The sequence below is a fragment of the Salvelinus fontinalis genome, chromosome 9, assembly GCF_029448725.1.
Source record: "Salvelinus fontinalis isolate EN_2023a chromosome 9, ASM2944872v1, whole genome shotgun sequence".
Lineage (NCBI taxonomy): Eukaryota > Metazoa > Chordata > Actinopteri > Salmoniformes > Salmonidae > Salvelinus > Salvelinus fontinalis.
In genome coordinates this window covers 44,886,747-44,901,727 of record NC_074673.1, presented here as the reverse complement: position 1 = coordinate 44,901,727, position 14,981 = coordinate 44,886,747, and the positions used below count along the sequence as shown (strand labels likewise).

The 14,981-nt window shown below is 43.2% G+C and overlaps 1 protein-coding gene across 2 annotated transcripts in view; it reads left to right on the top strand.

The window, feature by feature from the left end:
- The first annotated feature begins 954 nt into the window (after positions 1–954).
- Positions 955–14,981, top strand: part of LOC129862678 (fibulin-1-like) — a 51,652-nt gene continuing 37,625 nt past the window's right edge. The window contains exons 1-4 of one of the 2 annotated variants that reach the window (XM_055934564.1): positions 955–1,242; positions 11,425–11,533; positions 13,297–13,429; positions 14,512–14,662. In XM_055934564.1, coding sequence (XP_055790539.1) covers positions 1,188–1,242; positions 11,425–11,533; positions 13,297–13,429; positions 14,512–14,662 — 448 coding nt within the window. In that variant the 5' untranslated portion in view covers positions 955–1,187. The remainder of the gene's footprint in view (positions 1,243–11,424; positions 11,534–13,296; positions 13,430–14,511; positions 14,663–14,981) is intronic. The other variant, XM_055934562.1, reaches the window with a different exon arrangement.

Sequence of the window (14,981 nt, the reverse complement as noted above, 5' to 3'; positions counted from 1 at the left end):
TCAACTTTTGATAGTATTTCTGTCAAACCCATGCATACAATTTAATACATAGGTTGGATACATCCAATTTATGCGCCACACAGAACACTGAATCCACTGCAACTGCCTCCTCAACGCAATGCTGCAAGGCAAGCACAGCATTAATTAATTAATATGCTTCTTTCTGGTGTACCAAAACGCAATGACGCTGTCGGTGAGGTAGATAGGCCCACATGCATGCATTCAGTGTAGTTGTGTATCTCGAATTGAGAGGAAATGGTTTATAGGCCTATATCTCTCCCACATCGGAATGTGCTTTGTTTCACCATTTGGTGGAAAAGAAACCGAAAGTCTGTCTGTCACAGTCTGAGAGGATGAAATAACCAGACAGACAGACCAAATAGCATATGCTTCAATTAAATCAATAATTTTCCTGAAGGGCAATTTTGTCAACCTCAAATACTGTGGTGGCGAATAATTACACCAGTCTGTCTACCGAGGAGGATGGTCGTAAATGTTCCAAAATATGGAATATGCATTACATTTTCAAAAATTTGCCGTAACCGACAAATTCTAAGGATTTGATGTATTGAAGTCTGGCTATGGCCACAACAGATTTTTATATAACCACAGAACCACTCCATAGTGGAGTGCAGATGTTATTCAGTTAAAACAGTGGGATCATTCTGTCAGACAGAGATGTCTGGATGAAAGTAATCGAAGTTGGAGGACAGTGTCAAATTATGTCATCATTACAGATTTTCAGTCAAAATAATACATTTATATTTTAGGCTACTTATTTATCTGTCATAATTGGAAGTCAATGAAACGGCGTGAATTAAATTAGTGTGTCCTATGAGACATTGGACGTATACTACTGTAAAGTGGAAATCAATACACTCCAGTTAGGGTTTCTGGAGTTTAGATATTTTTTTTGCGTCACCCGCCCCTAGGAGCAAGATAGACGCTCGTTCCGAGGTTGCGTTCCGAGACAGACACGGTGACGCTGCGATTCACTAGACCCATCACACACACTCGTATAGACTACTCCTGTCCAGCGTGAGCTCACCGTTTTTCTACCTTTCGCTTGAAAATCTGCGTGTCCGTGAGAAACTGTACTGTTGGTCCACGCTCTTAGTGCAGCATATTACAGATCTGACTGTTTGACACTTTTTGGGGGTTTGCAAAAAAAGTATCTTCTTTATCCAATGGGTCCCGGGATAGTTATACTTTTCTCTCTGTTCGGAGTTCTCAACGGACAAGGTCAGTTACCGTTTTACTTCAGGATAGTAACCTACTGTTTCAAGATTGAATTCTTCCCATGAGAATCAATCCATGCCCATGCGTGATGCATATGGTCGGACTACCATATAAATTCACTCAGGCATGTTAGATATTTCAAACGTATCACCCTAAGTAGGCTACTGCACTATCACTGTATAGTTAGAGATAAGATCTGTATAAGGTCTGTAGCACTGGAGTTAAAAAGTGTTACATGTGATTTCATAAACACTTTATGGCAGTTATATTACAGTAGTAGCCTACTGTGTTACATGCTGTTCAGTGTGTGTGTGTTATTTTGATTTTGGTTTGCTTTGATTTGTGTGTGTGTGTGTGTGTGTGTGTGTGTGTGTGTGTGTGTGTGTGTGTGTGTGTGTGTGTGTGTGTGTGTGTGTGTGTGTGTGTGTGTGTGTGTGTGTGTGTGTGTGTGTGTGTGTGTGTGTGTGTGTGTGTGTGTGTGTGTGTCTTGTTGCCAGTAAAACATCTGTCCATGATTACCAGTTTAAAGGAAGATTTCAACATTCACAATTTGTCCTACGGTGATTTGACAGGGATTAAATGTATTTTGCGTTGTGTAAAATATGGACTAATTTCACCAGTAGAAATTTCTCAGACTACTGGAAATTATTTTCCAAGCTGAAACAGTAACAAGGTTTTAAAGTTTAGAGTACGGCGATGTGCCCAAAATTATTGCTGCTCAACCAGCCAACCAGATGCAGGGCAGGTCTCTCCTTAAAACTCAGACACACCAGTAGGATTGTCAATCTCTTGTGTGCTCACACAGCAAAGACTTGGACGTCGTCGGCCACTCAGCCTTGTTAAACTACTCCAAACCAGAAGGTGGTAGTAGCGTTTGACAGTGCATATCAGTGCGTATTGCTTATGGTCTAGATTCCAAGCTATCTGCGCTAATGTTGCTATTTTGTAGAACGCCCTTGTTGATACTTGCTAGGTGGCTACAACTAGACAACTAGCTAGCAAAATGACAAAGAAACAAGTTAATCCATCCCATACTGCCAGTGCCAGCCCACAGCCAAATGTTTAGCTAGCTAGGTAACGTTATCATATCTAGCTAGCTAGTTAAGGACACTGCACTAACTCAGCAGCTAACACAGGCAGCCGTTTCATGGAAACTACTTCAAACTAGCTAATCCATTGTGATTTAATTATCACGTCAATACTAGTTAAAGTGGTTAACTAGTTTGGACGCAGTATTTTGTTTTGTGGGAATTGTGTCTGTGCACTTAACTAGCTACCTTCCCATAGCCTATATTGCATATGAAGTGTGACTGTCTCATCCATGGATGTTCGAACAAATGCCCCCCTTTTCCCTTTTTTGTTGTTGTTGGCTCCCCCACTTGGGGTTTTTGTGCTCTCTGACTGGCTCAAAGTCATTGGCCACTTGTGAGCATTACGATTCTACAAGTAGAATAGGTAGGTTCGTCACTACGCAGCAGGTATCGCTTTTGTTCTAGCAAGAGAAGGAACGGCCTCCCACTATAATAAGTACTTATCAGAAGTGAGATTCACGGTGTGTTTCATTCTTTACACTATGAGGGTGTGTCAAATGAATCTGGAAACACTGAGCGGTGGCTGGTCTGGAAAGGGAGCATAGTCCTGATTTAAACCTCTACAGGTCCCCCACAGGATGGTTGAGCTAGGCAAATGTGATTAGCATGAGGTTGTAAGTAACAAGAACATTTCCCAGGACATAGACATGTCGGATATTGGCAGAAAGCTTAAATTCTTGTTAATCTAACTGCACTGTCCAATTTACAGTAGCTATTACAGTGAAATAATGCCATGTTATTGTTTGAGGAGAGTGCACAGTTATGAACTTGAAAATGTTTTAATAAACCAATTAGACACATTTGGGCAGTTTTGATACAAAATGTTGAACAGAAATGCAATGGTTAATTGGATCAGTGTTAAACTTTGCACATACACTGCTGCCATCTAGTGGACAAAATCAAAATTGCTCCTGGACTGGCATAATACATTATGGCCTTTGTCTTGCATTTCAAAGATGACGGTACAAAAAATATACAAAAAAATGCATGATGTGTTATATTCTCGTACATTAATTTAACATTTCCACAAACTAAAAAGTGTTTCCTTTCAAATGGTATCACGAATATGCATATCCTTGCTTCAGGTCCTGAGCTACAGGCAGTTAGATTTGGGTATGTCATTTTAGGCGAAAATTGAAAGAAAGGGGTGTCTCCTTAAGAGGGGGACCATCCATGGGTCACAGAGGCATGGGACGACCTACAGTGCATTCGGAAAGTATTCAGACCCCTTCCCGTTTTCCACATTTTGTTACGTTTCAGGCTTATTAAAAAATGTTTAAATAATGTTTCCCCTCATCAATCTACACACAATACCCCATCATGACAAAGCAAAAAAAGGTTTTTAGAAATGTTTTCAAATTTCTAAAAAAATTAAAATGAGAAATACCTTGGGATTCCCGAGTGGTGCAGCAGTCTAAAGTACTGCATCTCAGTGCTAGAGGCGTCACTACAGACCCTGGTTCGATCCCGGGCTGTGTCACAACCGGCCGTGATCGGCGGCGCACAATTGGCCCAGCGTCGTCTGGGTTAAGGAAAGGTTTGGCCAGGGTAGGCCAGATTTGTAAAATAAGAATTTGTTCTTAACTGACTTGCCTAGTTAAATAAAGATTAAATAAATAAACATTTACATAAGTATTCAGGCTTTTTTCTATGAGACTCATCCTTGAGATGATTTTACAACTTGATTGGAGTCCACCTGTGGTAAATCCCATTGATTCGACATGATTTGAAAAGGCACACACCTGTCTATATAAGGAACCACAGTTGACAGTGCATGTTAAAGCAAAAACCAAGCCATGAGGTCAAAGAAATTGTCCGTAGAGCTCTGAGACAGGATTGTGTCGAGGCACAGATCTGAGGAAGGGTAGCAGTCTTGGTGGATCCAAACATCTTCCTTTTAAGAATGATGGCCTCCAAATCATGGCGAATCAATTGAATTTACCAGAGGTGGACTCCAATCAAGTTGTATAATTGAAGGTCCCCAAGAACACAGTGGCATCCATCATTCTTAAATGGAAGATATTTGGATCCACCAAGACTCTTTCTAGAGCTGGCCGCCCAGCCAAACTGAGCAATCATGGGAGAAGGGCCTTGGTCAGGGAGGTGACCAAGAACTCGATGGTCACTCTGACACAGCTCCAGAGTTCCTCTGTGGAGATGGGAGAAACTTCCAGAAAGACAACCATCTCTGCAGCACTCCACCAATCAGGCCTTTATGGTAGAGTGGCCAGACTGAAGCCACTCCTCAGTAAAAGGCACATGACAGTCCGCTTGGAGTTTGCCAAAAGGCACCTAAAGACTCTCAAACCATGAGAAACAATATTCTCTGGTTTGATGAAACCAAGACTGAACTCTTTGGCCTGAATGCCAAGCGTCACATCTGGAGGAAACATGGCGCCATCCCTACAGTGAAGCATGGTGGTGGAAGCATCATGTTGTGGGGATGTTTTTCAGTCTTTCCCCTGATCTTTCCGGATCAATAGAAAGATGAACGGAGCAAAGTACAGAGAGATCCTTGATGAAAACCTGCTCCAGCTCGCTTAGGACCTCAGACTGGGATGAAGATTCACCTTCAAACCGGACAATGACCTTAAGCACACAGCCAAGACAATGCAGGAGTGGCTTCGGGACAAGTTTCTGAATGTCCTTGAGTGGCCCAGCCAGAGCCCGGACTTGAACCCGATCGAACATCTCTGGAGAGACCTGAAAATAGCTGTGCAGCGTCGTTCCCCGTCCAACCTGACAGAGCTTGAGAGGATCTGCAGAGAAGACTGGGAGAAACTCCCCAAACACAGCTGTGCCAAGCTTGTAGCATCATACCCTAGAAGACTCAAGGCTGTAATCGCTGCCAAAGGTTCTTCAACAAAGTTCTGAGTAAACTGTCTGAATACTTATCTAAATGTAATATTTCCGTTTTTTATTTGTAATAAATTAGCAAAAAATTCAAAAGCCTGTTTTTACTTTGTCATTATGGGGTATTGTGTGTAGATTGATGAGGGAAACAAACAATTTAATCGATTTTAGAATAAGACTGTAACGTTACAAAATGTGGAAAAAGTCAAGGAGTCTGAATACTTTCCGGCATGCACTACCCCAGATCAGGGTCCCCTGGACACACATGGGGCCAATTTCACAGTCTGCGGGGCTCCTGTCGGTGGTGTGCTAAGGAATTCTGGCCCATTGACTTTAATGTAATTGGGTCCAAGGAAAGAATTTGACATCCCCCCTCCTCCATTGAATTCAATGTTATTGGGCATGTCTCACAGGGGCCATACCCTCCCTCCAACACCTATCAGCGCCCCTTGCTCCTCTTCTCTGCTTCAATGCTACACGGGAGAGAGTCAAGGGTCAGGATGGTGTATCACTTTCGTTAGGTATGGTGTCAGGGTGGATTGAAGATCTGAAGCTGGTCCCATAGAATCAGGTTATAAACCGTCCATGTACATGAATCACTTATTCACATATTTTTGTATGAACTCAAACTTACTCGACTCAGTCAGACAAATACGTACCTGCAAATCGAATGTTATAATATGGCCAACAAATGCATTGCTACAGGCTATTCAGACCGTTAGTCAAATTACAAATGATAAAGATTTTAAGCACTTACATAAGGTAATTTGTGTCACGATGATGACAATAGGGTAAGCTGACTGAAGCGTGTTAGATAAAGGATGTGGACTGTGCTGCTGTGATGTCTGGGTCTGTCTCCAAGAGGCCTTTGCTGTGGGCTTAGGCTGAGGGACTAGAGCTCCACTGGGCTCATTAAGCAGTGTTTACATGATAAGTCTAGACATGGGCCAGCCATGTTCTCTCTCTCTCTCTCTCTCTCTCTCTCTCTCTCTCTCTCTCTCTCTCTCTCTCTCTCTCTCTCTCTCTCTCTCTCTCTCTCTCTCTCTCTCTCTCTCTCTCTCTCTCTCTCTCTCTCTCTCTCTCTCTCTCTCTCTCTCTCTCTCTCTCTCTCTCTCTCTCTCTCTCTCTCTCTCTCTCTCTCTCTCTCTCTCTCTCTCTCTCTCTCTCTCTCTCTCAATGCAATTCAGTGGGCTTTATTGGCATGGGAAACACATATGTTTACATTGCCAAAGCAAGTAAAATAAACAATAAGCAAAAATAAAACATTTGCAAATAGTTGTAGTATGAATAGTGGGGGAAGATAAATAAACAGATATACAGTACCAGTCAAAAGTTTGGACACACCTACACATTCCAGGGTTTTTCTATATTTTTTCTATTTATTACATTGTAGAATAATAGTGATGGCATCAAAATATTCTTTGAAGTAGCCACCCTTTGCCTTGATGACAGCTTTGCACACTCTTGTCTTCTCTCAACCAGCTTCACGAGGAATGATTTTCCAACAGTCTTGAAGGATTTCCCACATATGCTGAGCACTTGTTGGCTGCTTTTCCTTCACTCTGCAGTCCAACTCATCCCAAACCATCTCAATTGGGTTGAGGGCCTGATTCACGCAGTCTCCTCTGAACAGTTGATGCTGAGATGTGTCTGTTACTTGAACTCTGTGAAGCATTTATTTGGGCTGCAATCTGAGGTGCAGTTAACTCTAATGAACTTATCTTCTGCAGCAGAGAAAACTCTGGGTCTTCCTTTCCTGTGGCGGTCCTCATGAGAGCCAGTTTCATCATAGCGCTTTATTTTTTTTGCCGACTGCTCTTGAAGAATCTTTCAAAGTTCTTGACATTTTCCGTATGTCTTAAAGTAATGAAAGACTGTCGTTTCTCTTTGCTTATTTGAGCTGTTCTTTTACCAAATAGGGCTATCTTCTGTATACCACCCCTACCTTTGGTGCGGCAGGTAGCCTAGTGGTTAGCGCATTGGGCCTGTAACTGAAAAGTTGCTAGATCAAATCCCTGAGTTGACAAGGTAAAAATCTGTTGTTCTGCCGCTGAACAAGGCAGTTAACCCACGGTACCTAGGCCGTCATTGTAAATAAGAATTTGTTCGTTAAATGACTTGCCTGGTTAAATAAAAATACCGTGTCACGACACAAATGATTGGCTCAAACGCAATAAGAAGGAAAGAAATTCCACAAATGAACTTTTAACAAGGCACACCTGTTAATTTAAATGCATTCCAGGTGATTACCTCATGAAGCTGGTTGAGAGAAAGCCAAGAGAGTGCAAAGCGGTCATCAAGGCAAAGTGCGGCTACTTTGAAGACTCTCAAATATAAAATATATTTTGATTTGTTTAACACTTTTTTGGTTATTATATGATTCTATATGTGCTATTTCCTAGTTTTAATGCCTTCACTATTATTCTACAATGTGGAAAATAGTCAAAATAAATAAAAACCGTGGAATTAGTAGGTTTGTCCAAACTTTTGACTGGTGCTGTATATCTATTTATTTATCTGCCCACACTATTCATACTACAACTACCTCTAGAACAATCCCCAAACCACACACATCACTCAGGCTCTAATCCCAGATTCTCTTTATGGTATGAGAAAAGAGGGTGATAATTAGGTGTGTAAATGCCAGCAATCCGCTCAGCAGCTCAACGGGCTGGTGTTGAGAGGTGTGAACGCCTCGCTCTCGTAATGTTGAGAGAGAGAGTAGTGTGAAAACACCAGAACACACCAGGGAGTGAGTCACGTGACCACCGCTTTCTGTCAGTTGAGACTGAAAGTGAGACATTGTATGACATTCTCATTCTATGCCTCCTCTGAGCTTGGAAGGGAACATTCTAGAGCTTTGTGCTTCATGGTAGTTGTGCCCTGGGGGTTTGTCTGATGTTTCTAAAGACATACTGAGGCTTCCAGAGTCTAGGGTGTTTTGGCAAGGGGATGTCAGTTAATGGCAGTGGTAATGATCAATGAAAAGAATAGTTCAGACTGGCAAAAACTGGCCTGGGGGGCAGCCAAGCAAGGAGAATTGTTCACCACAGGAGGTGTTAACAAATTCCGACCATTCCCTACTCTTCCAGCAAATATATTTTCTTTACTTTTTTACGTGTGTAACTGTTCTCTCTCTGAGCAACACTTTTGACCCTTTCCAAGAGCATCCTGGTGTTGGTTTCTGCCCTCAGATGAAAGCAGAGATAGACCTTATCACTGTTGAAGATTGTGGCTCTAGTCAGACTGAGGCCCAATGAAGGCTGGTTATGGGGCCTGTTAAAATGCCCTCTCATCACCCCCTGTTGCTAAGAGCTTGGGGGGACAAGGAGTCTGGCTGGCCACAACACGCTCGTTCAGTGAGTCAGCAAAATAGTGTTTCTTGGCTTGGTAATGCATCTATTATACTACCTATTACGTTGTTGTTTGATTAGACACTCTGCTGTTGATTTACAATGAGAATGACTTTCACTTGCAGGAACAGTTAGCAGCATGGTTGTTGTATAAAGAAAGTGCTTTATATTAATCTGTCCACATTTTTTCATTGGGATTTCTCACAGTTAATGTTGACAGTTCTCTAATTTGCTTTGGCTAAATGACCATATTATTTTTATATTAAGTTAATTTGTTCACACCTTTGGCCCCTGCCTACAGTTACCATATTCAAGGATATACTGTTCAGTGCATTTGGAAAGTATTCAGACTCCTTGACTTTTTCCACATTTTGTTACATTCCAGCCTTATTCTAAAATGGATTCAATTGTTATTTTTCCTCATCAATCTGCACACAACCCACAATGACAAAGCAAAAACATTTGTTAGGATTTTTTTTTTGCAAGTGTATAAATATACAACTGAAATATCACATTTACATAAGTATTCAGACCCTTTACTCAGTACTATGTTGAAGCACCTTTGGCAGCGATTATAGCCTTGAATCTTCTAGGGTATGACACTACAAGCTTAGCACACCTGTATTTGGGGAGTTTCTCCCATTCTTCTCTGCTGATCCTCTCAAGCTCTGTCAGGTTTGAGGGGAGCGTTGCTGGACAGCTACATTCAGGTCTCTCCAGAGATGTTCGATCGGGTTCAAGTCCGGCCTCTGGCTGGGCCACTCAAGGACAACTCCAAGTGAGCTGTCGTGACTTTTACTGAGGAGTTGCTTCGGTCTGGCCACTCTACAATAAAGGCCTGATTGGTGGAGTGCTGCAGAGATGGTTGTCTTTCTGGAAGTTTCTCCCATCTCCACAGAGGAACTCTGGAGCTGTGTCAGAGTGACCATCGGGTTCTTGGTCACCTCCCTGACCAAGGCCCTTCTCCCCCGATTGCTCAGGTTTGCCGGGCAGCCAGCTCTAGGAAGAGTCTTGGTGGTTCTTAACTTCTTCCATTTAAGAATGATGGAGGCCACTGTGTTCTTGGAGACATTCAATGTTGCAGAAATGTTTTGGTGCCCTTCCCTAGATCTGTGCCTCGACACAATCCTGTCTTGGAGCTCTACAGACAATGGTGGGACCTTATATAGGAAGGTGTGTGCCTTTCCAAATCATGTCCAATCAATTGAATTTTCCACAGGTGGACTCCAGTCAAGTTGTAGAAAGATCACAAGGATGATCATGGGAAACAGGATGCACATGAGGTAAATTTTGAGTCTCTTAGCAAAGGGTCTGAATACTTATCTAAATAAGATATTTCTGTTTCTTATTTGTAATGCATTTGCACAATTTTCTAAAAACCTGTTTTTCACTTTGTCATTATGGGGTATTGTATGTACATTGATGAAGAAAAATATGAATTTAATCAATTTTAGATTAAGGCTGTAATGTAACAAAATGTGGAAAAAGTCAAGAGGTCTGAATACTTTCCGAATGCACTGTACACCAAGTTCCCTCCTCTGGCAGAAATAATTGGAACTAAAAAGATATTTTTGTATACTTTTTTATGGAACTGTAAATTTAAGATAACATCTCCAGACACTTGTCCTCCTTTACTTGAAACCTCTGATCCTGTTTCGTTGGCCACGCTAGATTTAGCAGTTAGACATCCCCTGATCCACTATGATATGTGTTATTATACGCTATTGTTCCTTGTTCCAACAACTGGTTTATTAGATGAACAAATATGATTTTACTTTTGAGTGTTCTTTAATAATGACATATGCCATTTAGCAGACACTTTTATCTACGGCAACTTACAGTCGTGCATGCATGCATTTTTATGTATGGGTGGCCCCGGGAATCGAACCCACTATCCTGGCATTGCAAGCACAATCCTCTACCAACTGAGTTACAGAGGAATTTTAGGAGTCCTTTAGGATTACTTATATTAATAAAACCAATTTGGCAGACAGGCCTTTGTTTAAGCCTAAAGCAAGAAAGGACCAGCCAACCTGCCAAAGCTATTTCACGTTTGGCAGAATACACTAACCACAAGGAAATGAATGTATTTGATCTGATTGCGATGGCTGAATTGTTTACAGAGTGGAGGCATTCCCGAGCTCTTTAATCCACATGAAGAAGCAGACGGAGCGCCACAGAGTTGGTCCAACTCTGGTCCTTATCTCTTATTTCTACACAACATATCCATCATTCAGTATTGCTGGCAAAAGGCTTACAGGCATTTAAAAACATTCCAAACAGCTTTGAATTTGTTTTTCAATCACTTGGAAGACAAATAGCTAATAGTGTGAAAGTGTGAGTGGCATTGGGTAACAACAATATACTTGTGCTTTGGACTTTTTTGTTGTTGCACTGTTTGTAAACATACTTTGCATAATAGTTCTAAACATGTCAATCCTCATGTTTTACTCACCCAGCAAAATAGACTCCATTGTATGCAAGACATGGCTTGAAACCTCTATTTATTCTGTTCTAACAGTTTAGTTTCTAATGAATGTGAGAGTGTTTCTTATCCCTTGGATTGACTGTCACCTTATGTAACATAGAAGGTGGTTCTGTGCATTATGAGTAACCTGAGCCCTGAAGGCTAGCGTTAGCTCACGGCACTAATGCCTGGGCTTTAGCTCAGCAGGCTAACACCCCTATCACGGGAGATTTGATGCAGATGTTGACAGCTCTCATGGGTCTCTAGCTGTTTTAGAGGACTGATGAGTCACACTTCATTTGGGGTCTCTAGATCTCCCACACGGATACTGTTGCAATCGCTTCAGTAGGCCAAGCCACAGCATTCAGCGTAAGCCTATGAATAACACACGCTGTTTGTTTGTGGTTGTGTCCATCCACAGGTGGAAAACAGATCTCCATAGATGAGTGCTGTAAGGATGGTCGGGTTCGGGGCATTGACAACCAGGACTGCACAGCCATCCCTCTCATCTCTGAGTCCACCACATGCAGGTGAGTGGGGCCTTTTTACAGTAGTACTCTCTGACTGAACAGCCTTACCCAGACAAATACAGTGACTATAGAAAATAGATTATATTTCTATGGTCTTAACCTCTGTGCCCATAGGGGGGACTGCTTACCTCAGTATTAGTCCCATGGGGTTAACTGTAAACTGTGTAGATAGACTATGGTGCAATATGTATGGTGGTAGGCCATAGTGTGAGATGACTTTACCTTACCCCCGGTCGTAAATCCCCAGCCACATTCTTGAATTGACGTGAGAGCAGGAGACATTACACTAGTAATAATAACAGTGTAATAACAGCTCTGGTAGTAAGAGTAGAAGGTGTTCTGCCACAGGTTCAAGGCCAATAATGAGGAGATCTGTTGCTCAATCTTCTCTCTGATGGCCAATGTATTGACCTTGGCTACCCAAGTGATCCAGAATTTGTTCAAATTATAGAGTAAGGGTGGAAGGGTGATGGTTTTTGGTTGAGGGGGGGATTGGGTTTAGGGTTTAGAGAGAGGGGGTATTGCCAAATCCAGGAAATACCACTGAGGTGAAACTATAGAGAGAGGACTGGAAAGGACTGGAGAGGGGGAAGAACAGGAAATCAGAGAGCTTATTTCAGACACCAACAAAAAGACAAGAAGAGAAAAGACAGACAGGAGCACTGCGGAGGTGACGTGAGTGCAGTTGTCGTGGGGACAGATCTAGATTAAATGGAAAGAGGGAATTTCTGGTAAGAGGGTTGATAAAGGCTAGTTGGTAGAGGAGTGGAGTGGAGAGGGGATCTAAGTGCTGCACTGTACCCAATCTCGTAAAACAGACAGTGGGTTTCACTCCCTTCAGACAGACAGACAGAAACGGGCAGACAGACAGACAGACAGACTCCCTTCAGACAGACAGAAACAAGCACCCCTGAACTTATTGCACTTCCTCAGAGTAGCAAACCATTTGAGGCGAAGCACAGTAACCCAAGTCTCAGTTGATGGTATGATAAAGAGGTGTACTGCCTGCTCTCACTCTCACTTCAGATCTGATTATTTACAACAGACTCACACAGCTCTTTGTCTACCTCCGTTTTCTCCTTGGAAGTCTTACGGTACTGTAACGGTTTCTGGTTTTACTGTAAAAGATTCATGAAGCCATTCCAGCTGGAGAGACAGGTCAGATAGGTGGATATCACTGGTCATCCTGCTGTCAGGAAGTTCTCCCAGGCCGGTCCAGACTCAGAGAGGGATGTATTCCAGTAATGTTGTCCAGGAAATCGGGTTACAAAATCCAAGCAGGATTTCTGGTAAACCTGGGAATTTTGGGAAGGTTACCGAAATTTTGCATCTCTATCTAGGAAGTGTTGCCGCCCTGCAGCCCTCTGTGTCCATCAGAGGAGGGACATCCAATGGGAGGTGGGAGGGTTAAAACAGTGACTGTAAATAATGGATTCTTAAGTTAGCTTCACTGTACACATAACAGTTAGTGTGGTAAGCCAATTGGAGACAGTGGTGCATTGACCCAACTCTGGTAAAGTGAAGATTATATACACAAAACAACGTTTTAATCTACCGTGTGTTTACACAGGGCTTTCCTTCTTCACTCAACCCACATATAGCAGCTGCACCAACCAGGACTATTAGCAGATCCCTAGTAGGCATGCCCAGGGCTCTTTTAACAGGAAGCACTTTGAGACAGCGCTCTATTCCACTAAGGAGCACAGTGATAGAGTTAAAAAAAGAACTGTGTTCCCTGTGTCTTTCCTGTTCCCGTCTGACAGGATAGTGCAGGAGCAGTGCTGCGCTGCGGTTCTGGAGGACAATATCTGCACCAGTGGCATCAACATGGCCAAAGACCAGGGGGCCTGTGACACACAGTTCACTGGAAGCACCTGCGAGACCAAGACTGCCAAGGTTTGTGTGTGTGTCTTTGAGAGTGTGTGTGAAAGACTGTCCGCGTGTGCACATACAGCCAAATACTTGTGTTTACATGCGTGTGTACGTGCGTGTATAAAAAGTGTGGCGGGGAAGTAATCCCTGACTGCTTCAAGAACCTCAAGCTGATCACCGTACATCACTCCACTGGACGTGCAATTTTTGCAGGAGAGTGAATGAGATGGAGTGTCAGTGTGTGTGCCTGTCGAGCAGGTTTAAACATGTCACTCTGGGGAGGAGTGAGGAATGGAGCTTGTTGCTGACAGGTAGATGATCAATTCCACTCAGATACTCTCTGCCAAGGTAGGCTCTCTACACCTGGCTGTCCTCTTCCTCAGGATCCTACACAACACTCTATGCCCCCATCCCGCTGCACACCATGGCATCAGTCAAGGTCCTTGAAGCACTTTGCCAAGTGAGCCACAGTACATTTGCCCAGGAGAATGAGGTGGTTGTTAGTGCAGCCAGCAACACGTCTTTACTTGATCCGCCCCTGAATTGCAGGTGTCGGCTGATTGCATTGAGGTGTGCTGCGTTTGATGAATGGGAGTTTAGAATGGGGGAAGAACCATAGCATACCTTGGTCATTTTTAAGCTCCCCCTAAAAGCTCTCAGTACACTACCACTTTATTTTCTTTGTAATTTAGCAGACGCTCTTACATGGAGCGACTTACAGGAGCAATTATGGGTTAAGTGCCTTGCTCAAGGGCACATAGGTATTTTTTTAAAGAGTCAGCTCGGTTATTCGAAGCAGTGATCGTTTGGTTACTGGGCCAACGCTCGTAACCACTAGGCTGCCTGCCACAACCGCACCACTCAACACCTCAAGGACAGAGATGATTGACAGACCAGACAGACACACTCAAACTAGATTCCTCCCGCTAGACAAGCCCGGATGGATCCCCTTCAGATAATGGTGATAGATGATGGTGGTGAAGTTGTAAAGTGGTGGTGATGATGATGTAATTTCCCCCCGTCCATCCGTCCGTCTGTCATTCTGGCCAAATTATGCATATAAACACATTGAATAATCGTATATATTTCTGGTCTGACCCCTCCAGATGTGCTGTGACTGTTGTCTGCTGGGCCGGGCTGCTCGCGAGCATGGTCTGACCTGTGACCACAGCCTGTCTCTGGGCTATCAGTGTGGCCTGGTGTCCCGGGCCTGCTGCGATGACGGAGCCCCTGATGTGGAGACCAGCAACTCCCTGGGTAAGAGAATCAACTCTAAGACGAGGGAAGGACTAATGGTAGAGGGTGAAGAGACGGTGGAGTGATCGAGGGAAAAGAGGTGGAGAAGTCAAGCGAGTGGAGCGGTGGGAGGAGGTGAACGCTGGAGTAGAGAGGTGGAGAGTGGAAGGATTTATGGAACGTTTTTCTTTCTAGTATATGTCCAATGCTACTCTGCCCTCTGGTGGTCATTAGGAGACAGGGGTCTTACTGCAGTTTCAGTAAAGAACTCCATTGTCCTGATGCATTCATTGGTTTCAACACTCTTTGTTTGCGAACTTAGTTTTGGCCTATACTGGTC